Below are 17,434 nucleotides of genomic sequence, written 5' to 3' on the forward strand. Positions count from 1 at the left end.
ATAGACTCAAAAGATTTTCATCTTCCTTACCAGCTGAAAATTGAAGTAATTAGTGACATAAAACATAGTTTGTGCTTATTTAAAATATAAAACACTAGATATTTATGATTAGAATCTATTTAATGTAATTGGTGAGATTTTTTTAAAAAATTTTTATTCTTTTTTTATCCTTATAATTAAATTGGCTAGTCAGGCCAAAGGATGAAAGGGGAAGTGAAGAAGGGATATAACACAGTGCATCTACTTAAAAATGACCAGAACATTTTATATTAGAATAAAGAAAATAATTTTTTAAAAAATTCAAATATAAGAAAAAAAATATAGGAAGTATTTATACTTTTTTTTTATCTTCTGTAAACCTATATTTCTATATCAATTATAAATCTATAAATTAAACAAAGAGAGAGAAAAGCATTAAGAAAAATGTATCTCTAATCCACAAATTTTTTTATTCCAAGAATTGCGAAAATAATCAGCGTTAAGCTATTACTATGAGGTATTAAAAAGTAAGTCTACCATCAATAATACACATGAATTATTTTCACTGAAAGATATCAAAAAATAAATAATTTTTAAAAATATAAAATGGTACAAGTCTTCAAACTATAATGAATGTTTTGATTTATTTGTAAAAAGAGATCATACCTTAATTAACTTTTTCATTTTGAGCTTTTTAAATATACTCCATAAATATAGTTCACAGAGGAGGCAAAAATAGACTATAAGTAGTGATAAGTAAGTAAGATTTGTATTTAAAGTCAGTATATATTTTTTCATTAAAATAATTTATGCGAACAGAATGAACAGTAAAAACTGTGCTAAATCTTTTTTTGTTTTGTTTTGATAGTAAGTGTGTACTATTACTCTAACTAAAATATTATATTATATATATTAAAAAATTTCCAGTTGAAAAGAGTTTTTAAAATAATTTCTAAAAGAATAAAAATGTTATTGTGCATTTCAAAGCACTTAGCAGTGATTTGACATATTATATCATTTTATGTAACTTTATTAAATTGTTTTCATTGTTAAAGGAATGAAGACATATTATTTTCTATAGACAAAATTCAAAATATATTTGCTTATGGAAATAGAAAAATATTTTAAAATATTGTTAGAACTTAACTAATATATTTAACTCACAAATACTAAAGATACATGTTTTCAAAAATTTAATTGTTTGAATGTCAGAAGAAATTGTTTTCAAATGGAATTGGGGATATCTGATTTTAGTTATTGAAAAATAAATATAAAAACAATTCTTTTTAAAATGTCTTAGTAAAATTTTTGGAATAATTAATAAAAGTTTTGGAAAATATATTAAATTTCTTAATACTATTTAATACTGTGAAATATATTTTTATATAAATAAATGAAATATGTACATTTATTCCCCCCCCCTCCTTTTTACATTTTACTTGTTATATTAATCTGGAACACATATACAGAAGAAAAGATCAAATCCTGAAAAACAAATGCAAGAAATATAAAAATTACAATTTATTAAAAATATTTTTGTGTTTCTTCTTAATATTATTTTGATATAATTAAAAAAAATAGCAACAAAATTACATATTTATACATTTTGAGGAATTAAGTAATTATCTCCCCCTATATGTAGTGGACTGGAAAATAACAAGCTACAAGTTTCAATGGCTGCATAAATTATCAAATAATGGCACGAAAATCATAGAAAAATAAGGAGTATTTAATTGCTGCATCATATATTTCGCAATTATGTTCATATAGTTTTTATACTTCTGTGCATAAACAACATTCTATTACTAGTTTCTTAAATAAGAAATAGAAACGTTTTTCATGATTGAAACAGTTTTCTATTTGGTTTCAATTAACGTTTCATTAAAAACAAATATTTAGAGAAAACAATTATTTTAATAAAAATTAGATCGTATATCTTCTATAAAACTAATGAAAGCTATAAGGTGTGAGCCAAAAAAGCGATAATTACACTATTATAAGTGCAAAACATTGCCAAAAAGATGCTAAGGCTTAAACCAATCAGAGCACATTGGTACCCTTTGTGCAGTGAGTGTGAAATTTATTTATGTATTTGAAATAAGCACACTACACAGATTGTTCCATTTACAGAGTGTATTAATCAAAAATATGCAAGGAGTACTAAGCACAAAGCAAATTAAAATTCCCAGAAAAATAAAGAGCATCAAAGAACAAAAAATTACAAAATTCTGAACCATGTATAAATAAAAATATAAATAGCTAGCAAGGGTCGAAAAGTAAAATACACAAAAGCACAATACCAACACAGATTGCATAGTTAAAAATAATGTGCAGTTGAGTATTAAAAAATATAATGAAGCCAATAAAAAAAAATAGTAAGGTCAAGTATAAAAGTTGAGGACAAGTCGCTTTAAAAATGCCAGAAGTCATATGATGAATGATAAGTTCCTCAGACATTTTGTTAAAAATCTTATAAAATTTATTTCCTTTTGTTGGAATATATATAAAACAAGAAGATGATGGTAATTTTTAACTGAAATATAAGACCTAGAAATAATTGTTTAATATATCCTCAATCATTACAACAATAACAATAAAACTATTACATATCTTGCATTGTATTTAACAGAAAACTAGCAGCTACAACATCAAAACTGTTTACATGAATAGCTTCATACAACAGGAGAGTTTTATTCCTTATATAAGAGACTAAAAGATTTCTATTCACACTTCCCTCAATCATTGATAAGAGAAGGCATTAACCCATAATCAGATGATTCATGATAGAACAGATCAAGACACTAAAGCTATCCCTAAGAGGACTGAGAAGAAAAGTCAATCCTGAATAATCAAAAATATAATTCAAGAAAAAGAGAAATAAAAAGAAAAGTCTAATAAGCTAATATAAATCTCTGTCACAAATACTTTTTTAATGAGATCCAAACACCATCTACGACTTTTTGAAGAGAACAGAAAGGAAAAAAACAAAACACCAGGTGTCACCTGATAAGTAAGATAAAAATTAACAGCATTTCATGAGGTGACTTTTTAAGAGAATAATGAAAAGCAGATTCTAAATATTTTTGATAACTCTCTTCCAAAAGAAAAGAAAAGACATTGAAACAGAGAGAGAACTATGTTAATTCAATCTAGTTTTAGATAAGCTCTACAATAAGCCCTTTAATATGACAGATAAAATTAAGTATAGATTCAACAGCAGCTAAGGCAATCATTTTCTTGTTGTATTTTCATAGAACAATGTGGTGGAAATGAAAAGAAAAACTATGTGGTGGAAATGGAAATTCCTAATGGATGGGTCAAACTCCTTACCTCTCAAAGAGAAAATTTTCAGAGAGAGCTCTCGATAATAAAACAGTTATTTTTTCTAAATGTCTATCTTTACACATACACACACGCTCACAATCTCTCTCTCTCTCTCTCACACACACACACACAGAATAAGAAAAAATTAATCACTATAAGAAAGTGATTAATGTTTAAAGTTCTCTGTATAAGAAAACTGTCATTTTTTCCCCATGAAAAAATTTATAACTGGAACCACAAATTTTAATGAGTAATTTGAATAAAATATTAAATGATCAATAAAAGTGAAAATTTAGCTATTTTTGTCTTCAATACAAAATCACTTCTAAAATGTGATTTTAATCCCTTATTTCCAAACAGCAATAAATAAGGTATAAGCATTTTCCCACAGATGTTTATTCCAAGGAAACATTGACAGTGATTAACCAGCATATGACATAGGTTTGCAATTCTCAAAATAGTGTAATACAACGATAAATTTTATAATGCTGCAATCTTTCCCCTGACTCGTGTGAACATAACACTACTTCGTGAATGTGTGCAAAGATCTAAATTATTCCTACCTGTTTTTATTAAATAAGATAAATTGTTAAATAAAAAAAAATTCAGAAAGAACAAATTCTGTAAAAATTCTTTTAAAATTATTCAGTCCCGACGTTAAGTTGCAAACCACAAAAAGATATAATCACAGAAAATACTCATGGATTAATTATCCAGAATTTAACCTGAATGCAATGACAATTACTTTTTTGTTTAAAAATTAAAATGATTATCTGAATATTTATTATATGAAACAATAGCAAAAATAAAAAACAAAAGAAATTTTTATATCTCATAAAATTCAATCATACTATTAAGTTTTATTAAATTTCCTTGCTATAAATATATAACAATGCAAGATAGAGCTGGGGGAGGGGGGGGCAATTTAACAAAAAAAAATATTTACATCGTATGAATGGTGATTTCTTAATTGTATAAATACAAAGATATTTGTCAAAATAATATTTATAAGAGAATTCATTTTTGCAACTGAAAACAAATTTTCAGTTGCAGAAGAAAGAATTTGTATATACAAATCCTCATTGACACAATTATTTAATAATCATAGATGATCACTGAATCTTAATTTGCAATGTAATTGATCTTTGACACGACAGAACAAGGTATTTCATTATCATGAAAAAGACTATATTTATTTAATGTATCTTTCAATAAGAATTCTGTCAAGTGTATACTTCATAAGAAAAGGGTTTATTTGAATTCGCTAATGTTCATTCAGAAATCTTCATTTTAAACATTTTGAAATTGTATCTTCAAATCACTCTTCTGAATAACCTGTTATTGCAACCATTACAAAAAAAACAAAAAAAAAAACACTGATTTTTCTTTTATGAGTGAAGAAATGATCATATAGCTTCCTTTTCTGAGCAAATAGTTTACAGCATAATTCACAAAAACATGACATATCACAGGTATGAATTCCATGAAGCTCAAATATCTGATTTCTTTTCCCCTAGAAAATGCTTTCATGCACACATTAAAAAACATAGGGTTTCTAATCTCCATGAGTTCGATAATGCGCTTTTAAACGATCTTTTCGAGAAAATGCTTTCATACACACATCACAAACAAAAGGTTTTTCTTTTGTATGAGTTCGATAATGCAAAATTAATTGACATCTCACAGAAAATTTTTTACAGCATACATCACAAGAATAAGGTTTTTCTTTTGTGTGGGTTCGCAAATGTTTTTTCAAACCACATTTCCGAATAAACTTTTTCTGGCAAAAATCACATGCATATGGTTTCTCTTTTGTATGAATTCGATAATGGATACTTAAATTATCTTTTCGAGAAAATGAGTTCATACACACATCGCAGACAAAAGGCTTTTCATTTGTATGAGTTCGACAATGCACACTTAAACTACTTCTCTCAGAAAATTCTTTACCGCATACTTCACAAGAATAAGGTTTCTCTTTTGTGTGGACACGGAAATGTTTTGTCAAATCACTTTTCCGAATAAACGTTTTCTGACAAAAATCACATGCATATGACTTTTCTTTAGTATGAATTCGATAATGGACACTTAAAGTATGTTTTCGAGCAAACGCTTTCATGCACACATCACAAATAAAAGGCTTCTCATTTGTATGAGTTCGATAATGTATATTTAAACTACTTCTCTCAGAAAATTCTTTACAGCATACATCACAAGAATAAGATTTTTCTTTTGTGTGAGTTCGTAAATGTTTTTCCAAACTATTTTTCCGACAAAACTTTTTCTGGCAAAAATCACATGCATACGGTCTCTCTTTTGTATGAATTCGATAATGGACATTTAAATTATCTTTTCGTGAAAATGATTTTATACACACATCACAAACATAAGGCTTTTCATTTGTATGAGTTCGATAATGCATATTTAAATTACCTCTCGTAGAAAATCTTTTACAGCATACTTTACAAGAATAAAGTTTTGGATTTGTATGAGTTCGGATATGTCGTTTCAAATTCCGTATCTCAGAAAATCCTTTATAACTCCCATCCGAAGAATAAGAATTTTCTCCAGAATGAATTTGATAATAGAGTGTTAGTTGTGTATTACAGGAATTAGTTTGGATTTCAATATTTGTATCAGTAGCAAATGCTTTAATTGACGGATCACAGGCCATAAGAGACATTTTTCGGCTTTGCAGATTTATCAATCTTCTATGTTCTAAAACGATTTATTTCAAAAGAATAAGCTATTGAACACTTTCTCGCTTGTAGTAATTTCCATCTGTATGGAATCTTTGTTTATCTTCAAACTATTCATTCTTAAAAGTCATCTGGAAAGAAAATGAATATCCAATATCACTGCATTTATCAAACTATCACAAGTAAAATGATTAATAGAGAAAGGAGATTTCTAGCTTATCTTTGGAAAAATATTATAACAAATTTGCTATGGAAATTATAATAAAAATGTTTTTAAAAAATTTTCTCAATTAGAAAAAAAAAATGTCTTTATGGAAATTGTTTTCAAATCAAAAGTATGTGGTTTCACCTCACCTCACCTCACCACATTATGTTAAAACGTTCACACATATAAAAGTTATTTACATCATATGCACATAAGAAATGTATTCCATAATGTTATTTTTATTTTTCCAACTATTATAAGCAGCGATTTTTTACATACACATTTGAAGAACTACTCCCATGAGAAAAGCGTCATTATTTCATGTTAATTTTTTCAACACGCGATACAGATAAAATACTAAACTTAAAATTGAAAATCATTAAAAAATTTTAATTCCACCATAGATATGTTCAAACATATTTACACAATTTTGTTACAAAAGGTTTAACCCATCCACACTCTAAATGTTTAATTCAAGTAAAAAAATTCCGCAACATAGATCCATTCGTTAATTTTAACAATTGCAATTTATAAGATATTTCAGAACAAATTTCAATATCTGTATGATATGCATATATATAGTAATAATTACTTTAGAGAGTCAAAAATCGCCAAGAATAAACGATGAATCTAAACTGCTATCTGAAAGACTTTTAATAAAATTACTTACAGCTTTTCATGTAAAATTGGCTGTCTTTTAAGAGGAAATAAGATAAGATTGAATTGCACCCAATGACAGCTCAATATAATTTACAAGAATATATTTCAGAATAAAATACAAGATGGTCATTAAAAAAGGAGGGAAAAAAGCCTTCTCTAATATGAGCTTTAAGCAGCGATCTGCTTAACATGAATGGTAGAATCTTTCGTACCGTAGACAAAGTGAGAGACAAATCACGTGACATCGCTCAGACACTTGGAAAATATTGTAGAACCAGCATACAATAATACTACAGATCAAAAGAATAACAATTATTTCCACGTTTTCATCTGAAATTCGACTGCGTCCTCTTTCAGGCAACACACGAAAGTCCTCAGTCTATTCCAATTTGATACTCATCTTTTGCAATCTATTCTTCGACAAAGGCCCTTTTTGCAAGTCTTTTCAGCGTCGATATTCGCGAAATGCGGCTAAACTATAACTACAGTTTTGATAAAACAATCTGACCGGTAAAGCGTGATCTTGCTACTCTAAAGACACAATAAAAAATATTTTTATGGCACAGATTACTAGCATTATTTTAAGTATTCTTAATACGAATAATGATCCTTTTACATTGCATGAGAAGTGCCATCTAGTAGTTAAAATTTGCAATTTCCATTTTCTCATAAGCCCCATTACCCATATAAAGCATAAGAAAACATTCTATGAAATATATCAACCAGAAGGGTTTAACATAATTATGAATTGGGTCATTTTAATTATAAACACGCTGCATATTACAATTTTGTGAGAAATACGATAATAAAAAAATATACAAATGCAACTGCATTCAAATATTATTAACAAATTTTTTTGTCATAAATTTTTATAAAAATGTATAATGAATCGATATTGCTGGTAGTTCAAATACACACAATACTGGAAAATAACCATACAAGACATAAAACAGTTTTTAAAAATAATTTCATTTAAAAAAAAAAAGAAACAAAATCGCAGTTCCCATTTGTTCAATTAACATCTCTACAATTAGAAAAAGATACAAAAAGGATTAATCTGAGTTTTTTTCCCTAACTGATAGAAATAAATAGCAATAGGAAGTTTTGAAATGTGTGCATGAGAAATAATATGAAATGCTTTAACTACAAAGAAAATTAATTATGGCCCCTTTTGATTTGCAGTGGGGAAAAGAAGTGAACAAAACACCATAACGAAAGTCTCCATTTTCCGATTAATCGCGATGTGTCCCAAGAATCAAGATTATATAACAAACTTATAATAACATGAAACAGAATTATTCAACTTAATGTCTATTTGCAAAAAAAAAAAAAAAAAAAAAAAAAAAAACATGTCTAGACAATCTACTATACAATCCAGCTAACATAAAATGTAAGTTTTAGCGATATGTATGTTTTAGTATATACTTCTTTCAATTACACTAATTGCTCGCTATACAATCAAACCTCATTTAACGAGCATCTCTTATAATGAGAAAATCGCACAATGAGCTAAACAAAATGTAATAGCATTCCCTTAACGAATTATGTTTCGCAAGATTAGTGACCAGCAGACTTTGCGACTTTACATGCAGATTATAGCAAGTATCTCTTTGCCAACACTTTGTATTTAGCGCCGCCTGTTAGTAGGAGATTTGTATTTTTTTTAAAAATTAGAAACGGAATTGTAAAATATATAATTAAATGAGGATTTAAAATAAAAAATGAGAGGTGATTTGGTAAATGTCATACTTTCACAGAACGATATGACGGAAAAGCATTTCCTTCATATGTAATTCCCTCATGTTAATGAACACAAGTGTATACAGCCTGCATTCTGTGTCACAGCAAAAAGTCGAGGAAGAGATTTCATCAGAAGAGGAGGAGACAGCTCAGTATAGCATTCATTAGTCACCTTGTCAGGTTATATTGCCAAATGTATTCAAATAGCTTCAACTGTTACTTTTATTCGACTCTATAGAGTAGATAACTCTTTAAAATGATTTTTAAATTATCATATTCGTTAATGCCTAGTTCTTCACAAAGCATCCTGAAGTGGTGAGGACGAAACTCCCTATCTCCCGCCGACGGGGGAGCGGCAAGCCCCCCACCAGACTACCCTTTGGAACAGTCATGTGAAGCTTATAAATGGAAATAAAAACGAGTAGGCAAATGGCTACACGATGCACTATAGAATTAAAGGATACCACGGTTTCTATATCATAATAAAAACACGGGAACAAATTTCTTGTTGTTATTTCTAAAGTCGGTAGAGATAATAGCAATTAAAATTATTAACTCTGTGACTTAAAAAAATGGTTCGTTCTAAAATGGAAAAATGTATTATCCGATATTATCATATAGTTTTCCCGAGTAAAGCAATGTCGAAGTGAAATTTAAGCAACAAAGAAAGTAAACTAAAATAATAATAATAAATCTGAAAAATATCTGAGGAATCTTTAAATAACTGAAGACATTGAAGGAATCTTTTAGGAAGAACCCTATCGGTATTATGCCTGATTCAATGCAGATTGCAGTTTATCTGAAATAAGTCTATACACTATCAGGAAGACGTATCTCAAGTAATGTTCAAGGAATTGATGAGAAGATAGGATGGCATAGGATAGGTGCCTACTCTATCTCGGTCAGGGAAACTCGAGTAATGGTGATGCCCTCCTCGCGGTCCATAAGTCTGATTGAAGAACAAGTCAAAGTGAAGGGTCGAAGGTCGTGTTCTTTCAACGTCTCTCCGAGAAAATAGATCTCCTCTCTCCTCGCCATTCTTTTCGTGCTAGTGGTAAGCCGCTAAAACCCTTTATTAAGTCATGGAAAGTTCATAATTTTAATCGCAAATATCTCAGCCAATTTTACAGAAAACTCCATGAAACTTCTTCTTGTGTTTTTATGGTATAGCATATATTTTTCTAATGACTTTTGGGGCGATATTACTTTTTTTTTAAAAATTATATTTTGTAATTTCCAAATTTCGCTGCTTGAGACGAATTAGTCACTTAACTAATTGAGACAGCATAGTCACATAACTATTGCCATACGTTACTTCCCTGACTATACGAGACGAGATTTCGAATTTAAAGGACTAAAAAATATTTTATCAATCACCTTGTATATAGAGTATTTATCTCCTAACAAGAAGAAAGTGAATATTCTTGTAATTAACATCAATATAATGACATCTGATTCTAGTAATTAATTCCACGCAAAGACATTCAGATTTTCTTGCACAAAAGTGCTTGCGTGGGTGTGTATAAAATACTAGTTTTTCTCCATGAATTTTATGTTTTGAAAGCACTTTATTCATGCACTACAAAAAAAAGATGAAAAACTTAAGAATTAAAAAGAAAACAAAATTAGACCACAGAATAAATATATTCATTGAAAGTGACAAAAATAACTATTAATTTAACTATACGTAAAAAAGAGCAGCAAAATAATTTAGTGAATTAAAAAAAATACTACAGTAGCTGCCACTAGTTTGATTATTTCAGGACTTAAGATTTTGATAACATTAACTTACTTATAAAAATAACGGAAATGGTTAAAATCAATTATATTTTTATTAAGGAAAATGGCGAAAGAAAAAGCCTTTTACCTCAGGGCTCATTAATATTTATATCAAAAATGACAATGAAAGATCGTTTAATAGTTGCTCCTCGACAATTGTTTCTTAATAGTTCACTTATATATTGTTTATCTACTTACTGTTTTCAAAATTTCATGGACTATGTTATATGCTGGGTTTCAAATCACCAATTGCTTAAGTTGTTTCAGTATTTGTTGAAGAGTTTTCTTCAACTCAATTGCCTCTATCAGAATCATTAACAATTATTATTTGGCTTTAATCACAAAAAGCTCATACTTTTTTTCTGTCTTTTTTCGAAATTTTGCAATGAATGGTCAGAAAATTTTTCAATTGCACCACACTGTTGTGATGTATTTTTGATAAATTTTCGTACCTGTTGTAATTTCGATTTTGCCTTCAACAGTCAAATGTCTCTCTCTCTCTCTCTCTCTCTCTCTTTCTAATAACCATTTTTGCTTCTCGCTGATAGCATCTCAAATATGAGCATGAGAAACTTTTGATATGGTAATTGGTTCCCACCACCCAAGTCAGCACAAAAAAAGTGTAGGGTCGAACATCCCCTACAGATTGTGGGACATGTTTCCCAGAGGAAAAGTTGTACCACGAACGGTGATGGCCCTTAGGACTCAACCTTAGTTCTTGCCAATGTTGTTATGGTGGTCCAGTGAATCAGATTTTTCTATGTAATTTAGTGGTGAGTCAGAATAATCAATGTTTGGTTAATCCATTTTTGATTTTATAATTTAACTACAAGCAACAGTGATTTATTGTCTTTTAACAGATTTCAAACTGAACCTGGCAATACACCTGTCCATTAAAGCTAATCTAGATAGTTGTAGTCTAGAAAAAATTATGAACCCCAACCCATAGGGAAAATGACATTCAGATGCTTCTCTACAAATGAAGAAACAATTCCAAAAATGTCAATCATTGATGCTAGTTGAAAAAATTCATGAAATTTGATAACATTATATAATGAAGTAATTACATTAATTGAATATTTTTGTGTACCATTTGAATACATTAGTTTAGGAAAATAAGAATTTAACAATATAAAACAGATGATAATATTAACTGCAATCGCATTAAGCACTACCCACAATATTTAAGGGGAGAAATGTAGTTCTTAAAATAAAGTATGAATGATTAGAAATCAAAATCCTAAGTTTTTTCCTGCTCCTATAATGTCACTTAAAAATCATGTTTTTTTAAAGAACCCTATAGTTAAAATATAATATTCAAAATTCAATATATTGAATAAAAATGAATTTTCATCAAAATATCTTGACTTAATCATTATTTTAATATACAATATCTGTTTTGTTTTAAGAATTAAATATGTATGTTTGAACTACAGAACCATTTACAAAATGAGAATTGCATCTCTGCTTTGTAAACATAGGATAAAAATAATTAGCTACTTGGAAATATGATGAACAAAATTAAAAAAATAAAGCCAGAAAAATGTTTAAAAATATATATCATTTCAAATATTAATACACCAGTACTTTTATAGGGAAAAAAAAAAAAAAAAAAAAAACAGAAAGAGAGAAAAATTTATGAGTTTGGATTGATGCAAGTTGAACATCTGAAACAGATTAATTTACTTAAATTGCATCAGAGGATATTATTTAAAAGGAAGACATTTACATAAGGAAATATATGTCTTCTCCTATTAATTGAAATGTTATCAACTTTTTATATCTTACAAGAAAATCATTTCATATTAAGTATAAAAATAATACATCCTGGTGGCATGTTCCTGTTGCAAATAAATTTTGGAAATTTACATGAAATAACTTTTTTTAACTGCACAGAAACCCATATCAACCTATTTATCCAAACGTTTGTAGAATTTACTAATCAAAGGATTTTCTCAATATGGAGGAGACTTTTTTTTTAATTAAAGGATTTTCTCTCTCTTATTTTAATGTGAAGCTATTCTGACTAATTTTAATTTTCTATCTGGTTTCCCAATTGCATACTGTTTCATAGCATCTCAATAAGATAAGAAGCACCAGTTGAGAACTGTTGGCTTATTTCATACTGATGCTTATAGCAACCGTTAAATAAAATTTTAGAAACTAACATTAAAAAAAAGGAGGGAATATGTTTAAAAATTTATAGAATATCAAAAAATAAAATGCAATACCTCCATTTATTATAAAAGATAAAATTTTCTGCAGTTGGTTTCAATTATTGAAGAGTTTTGCAATCTTGTACTATTCCTCATTATGTTTACTATCAGTGAAAAAAATAAATAAAAGTTTTGCTTTGAACTTATTAATAATACAATCACAATTATATGAAATGATTTTCAAGATGGAAAAGAAATAAGATATATCATCATTGCCCTTAAAAGGATTTTACTGCACATGGAAATTATGACATTTTTGTACAAAAGCTATATTGAATTAAAAAATTTCAAAAAGAGAAAACTTTTTTAAATAAAAGAAATTGAAACGTCAGTTTGCATCGTTTGAAATCGGCATAACATTATGGGCTTAAACATCATACATGCAACAATAACATATCTGAACATTATTTGATAGCAAACATCCAACACAAATTTATTTATATCCTTTTTGAGATTTTGTTTTATTATTCCTTGTCTTTTAAAAGAAATTTCAATTTAAATCCTTTAAACAAGAGTTAATTATCTAGAATATAATTGCCAACATACTATTCCTGATTTAATAAAAAATAAAAATTGAAAGAAAATCTATTAACCAAGGAAAGCAATCATTAAACGATTAAATACATTCAGCCTAATATTCCATTAACTACACTGCATTAACTGTTCAAAATGAAGTATTTAAACATTTATATTAGAGATGGCAGAAAGAAGAAACTTTTGAGTTCAGTACCATTTACAATTTTATATATCCAATAAATGATGAATCTCAGACACTACTTTGACATTTGCTTCAAGTAACAATAGAAAATTAAAAAAGCAGAAATAAAATCACAAAGAGTTATATGACTACTTCAAATTATAATTCCAACATTGTTAGTCATATAAAATAGACTTCATTAAGAGCATTTAATGTGCTAAGCTTTGCAAGCAGATAAGTCCCATCATTAGTGACTTGAATGTTAATCAGACATCATTATCATGACACCAAGAGAAATGTCTAAATTCATGGCAATCTCTCATAATAGAAACAAATAAAGAAAAAAATGGAGTGTTAAGTAGCAAATACAAATCTAATAATCAAATTTGAAGGAAAAAAATATTGATAATTCTATAGAAATATAATGATATCACATAATCAGAGCCAGCCATCTACAGGGTGCGGTGGATGCTATGTACCCAGGCCATGTGACTGAGGGCCCCAGCATGATCAAGTAGTTAAATAATGTTCTGAATGGTAATAGCAGGATAGAAAAAAAGAGAGAAAGAAATTGAAAGACAATATAAAGGCAGCCACATATTCCAGTATCCAAATGGATTTTGCTTCTGATAATTCCCATAAAAAACAAACATTAGTCTTCATTAGGTATGTAAATTTTGAAGAGAAAAGATTAAGTATAAACAAGTCCTTTAAGGAGTTTATTGAAATAACTAATGTGATTGGAAAAGGACTAGAAAAAACTCAATTGAAAATATGAAGTGAGCTTTACATAGATATTATATATTGTACAGGACAGGCATATAACAACAGTAGCAACATGAAAGGGAAATATAAAGGTGTACAATCGAGAATAATTGCTCTAAACCCTCATGTAATTTATGCATACATTATCGATCATGCTCTTTTAATTTATTATTTTGCAATGTCACTTCCAACAGTATATATTGTAAATTTTTTGTATTTTGCAATGTTTATATTGCTTATTTTCTGATATGCAAAAAGATGGGAAATTCAACAAAAGCATTTAAAAGACACTCTTAAACCATTATGCGACACTCATTGGGAAGCCAAAATAGATTCGGTTAAAGCAATGTATATATAGTTTGAAGATACTTATAATGCCTTAGAATAATTTATTGATGCAAATAACAATAATACAACAGTATATGAAGCTAAAAGTCTATTGGATTCAATATAAAAAAATGACATTTATTTTATTTTTAATAGTATGGTTTGCAATTGTGTCTGAAATCAGCATTGCCAAAAAACCATTTCAAGCAAAAACAATTGCTTTCGACTGGGCTTTTATTTTAGTCAATAAAATTAAAACTGAAATTCAAAATTTTAGACTAAATTTAACTTATTTTTATACAAAGCAAAATTGATAGCATGTGATTTGATTATTGCAGAACATTTTCCTAAACAGCAGAAGATGAAATTATAGAAAACCCAGTTGAGGAATTTAGATGCTATTTTTTAAAATCTGTAACGGATACTGTTATTGTACAGATAAATTTAAAGGTATTTCAAGTTAATCATTGATATAAAAATTTAGAAAAAACATAAATTAAAAAAATTTCCAAAACTTTGTAACGTTTTATAACAAAGATGTAGATGAAGATCTAATTCAAGAAACTGTTTTTCTACAGGATTTGATTTTGAATAAAAGGGATGTAAATAATGCACAACACATATTGCAGTATATAATAAATTATTATTATAATAAGCACTAACAAATAATAAGTAATAATAAATAAATAATACTTTACATTACCTGTTATCATAATAAATGTTGAGCACTCTTTCAATAGATTAAAATTAATAAAGTATTGTTTTTCGTCAAGCATGTGTGCATAACACTTAAATGCACTTTCTATACTAAGCATCCAAAAAGAAATTTCAAAAAAATTGTAATTTTCCTGAAGTAATCAATAGCAAAAACAAAATCATGCATTAAATAAACATGCAATAGTAATATGTGTTAGTAATTTTTTTATTTACTTTACAAAAAATTTAGGGTCCCAAATGGTTTCTTGAGTTTCTTTCCCCTCATAGAGAAAGCCGGCTCTGCACATAATGATGCACAATTTTTCACAGGAAAGAAGCAAATAAGATTTAAAACTAAGACATCAGAAATTTGTTTAAAAAAATTATCAAGAAACAAATTTATATAGTTCAAATATAACTGCACATCAATCCTGCAAGCCATAACAAATTTGAATAACACATGAAATAATTCTGAAAATTTTTACTGAGCCTCATAAACAGAAATTGCTAAATCAGAGCTCTAGGAAAATATTACTGAGAAAGATATTTTTTCAAAGTTCTCACAGTATATATATATATACTAATTCGCTCACCACATAGCAAATGTTTAATTCAGCAGATTGAAGAAAAAAACATATTTTTTCTAGTCTTAAATATCAGAAGAAATGATAAAAACTTTGACTGAAAACTGCATGCACTTCGACTACTTTCACTTATTTCACATGAGAGACAAAGAAAAAAGATATCTATTAAAAAAAATCTATAGTTTTTTTTCAGTTAATATAATTTTGTTTTACATTTTTAAAAGCTTTTATAAATATTTTTTATTATAATGCCATGTAATTAAATAGGTGAGAAGAGCAGAACTAGTCTAAAATTCTCCTTTCAAAATAATTGTTTTAAACTTGGATCAGTACTATTTTATACTCATTCAAATTTAAAAAGTGCCTGGAACCAATAAAGAGTAACTAGCATAATATTAATCTTATGCTATGATAAATGTATTAAATTACCTACATTTACTAACAATTCATTTTTAAAAAAAGACAGAATTTATATTATTCTTTATTTTGCAGATTACAGAATAAAATAATTTCATAAATCAAAATAAAATATCATGAGATGCATAAAAAGTAAAAAAAAAAAAAAAATCTTTGTCAATCTCCTTATAAAGAGTTATGTTGAATTTATTAAAAGAAACTGATAATAAATTCTCAATATATCCCTTTCCCATTATAATAAATCTATGAATTTTGAAGAAATTCACTTTACAAAATGTAAAGTACAAAATGAGTGTAAGGAATGAAATTAACAGTAAAAAAATGTAATTAACATTAAAGTACCTTTCATAGATGTTAATAGAATAAATAACCTTCTTCTTTTACTGAACCGTGTGAGCATCACCAAGGCAACTTGGTAGAATCACCTTTTCCTTCAGAGTTACAAAAAAAGCACTAGAATTTCTCTTGATCTAAAAAAATTAATAAATAAGAAAATGCAGCACAAATACTGAATTCTTTGTTGTATTATTTTGATCAACTATCACGTAGAGATTTCGTAATCAATAGTAATTACTCAATACAATTCTCAATAAAATAATTTACTCGTCTTGCTTTTTTTAAAACTCTGAGACAATTCAAGCTGTTTTATTTGAAATTAATAACATTCAATGCAACAATCCTTTTTTTTAATTCGAACTTTTACATCATCGTACTTCAAATTTGTTTACATCGTGAATTCCGGAACGGATGTCATTGCGTGCCTTGAGAACGCATTCGATTTGTGGAACCGAAACTAATGTGTGCTGTCAGTTTTTATACATATACGAGGGAGGGACGGGAAGACAATTGTGTTCATTCAGAAGGCGAACCAGTTTAATTTTTGTAACGATGAGACGAGATTTTAAAATTCACATAAATTGAAACCTGAAGGTGGAAATTTCCTTCTAACAATCAAGTGGTGGCTCGTGCATTATCGCATTAAAGATGCTATATCTTTATTCCTCCATCCATATATGAGATTGAGTTGAAGATTTTTTTATTTTTTTTTACTGACTTATGCTACAAAATAAAACAGGCTTTGCCAGTGATCCTTTGAACAAATAGATAATCTAAAATAAATTGGTGCTTTCTAGAAAATTCAGAAAGGTGAGGTTTCTTGTTGAAATATTACATATCCAGTTTTACTAGAAAGCACCAACATCCAACGAAATGCTATATTTGTTCCTGCGTTCTTCAAATATACTGCAAAAGATGTTCGTATATCACATTGAAGAGTGAACGGGAGAAATCAATTAGTCGGATATAGATTCATTCACTAGTAACCAATCTAAAGTAAGAAAAAGTTT

The 17,434-nt window shown here is 27.9% G+C and overlaps 1 protein-coding gene across 2 annotated transcripts in view; it reads right to left on the minus strand.

Moving 5' to 3' along the window:
- LOC129988153 (zinc finger protein 239-like) overlaps nt 1-17,231 on the minus strand; it is a 36,441-nt gene extending 19,210 nt beyond the window's left edge. The window contains exons 1-2 of one of the 2 annotated variants that reach the window (XM_056096305.1): nt 16,431-17,231; nt 4,357-6,133 (exon numbers count right to left, since the gene is read on the minus strand). In XM_056096305.1, the coding sequence (XP_055952280.1) occupies nt 4,859-5,986 (1,128 nt within the window). In that variant the 5' untranslated portion in view covers nt 5,987-6,133; nt 16,431-17,231 and the 3' untranslated portion in view covers nt 4,357-4,858. Of the gene's footprint in view, nt 1-4,356; nt 6,134-16,430 lie in introns of those variants that run through there. The other variant, XM_056096304.1, reaches the window with a different exon arrangement.
- Between the last annotated feature and the right edge of the window lie 203 nt (nt 17,232-17,434).

The sequence above is a fragment of the Argiope bruennichi genome, chromosome 10 (assembly GCF_947563725.1).
Source record: "Argiope bruennichi chromosome 10, qqArgBrue1.1, whole genome shotgun sequence".
Classification (NCBI taxonomy): Eukaryota; Metazoa; Arthropoda; class Arachnida; order Araneae; family Araneidae; genus Argiope; species Argiope bruennichi.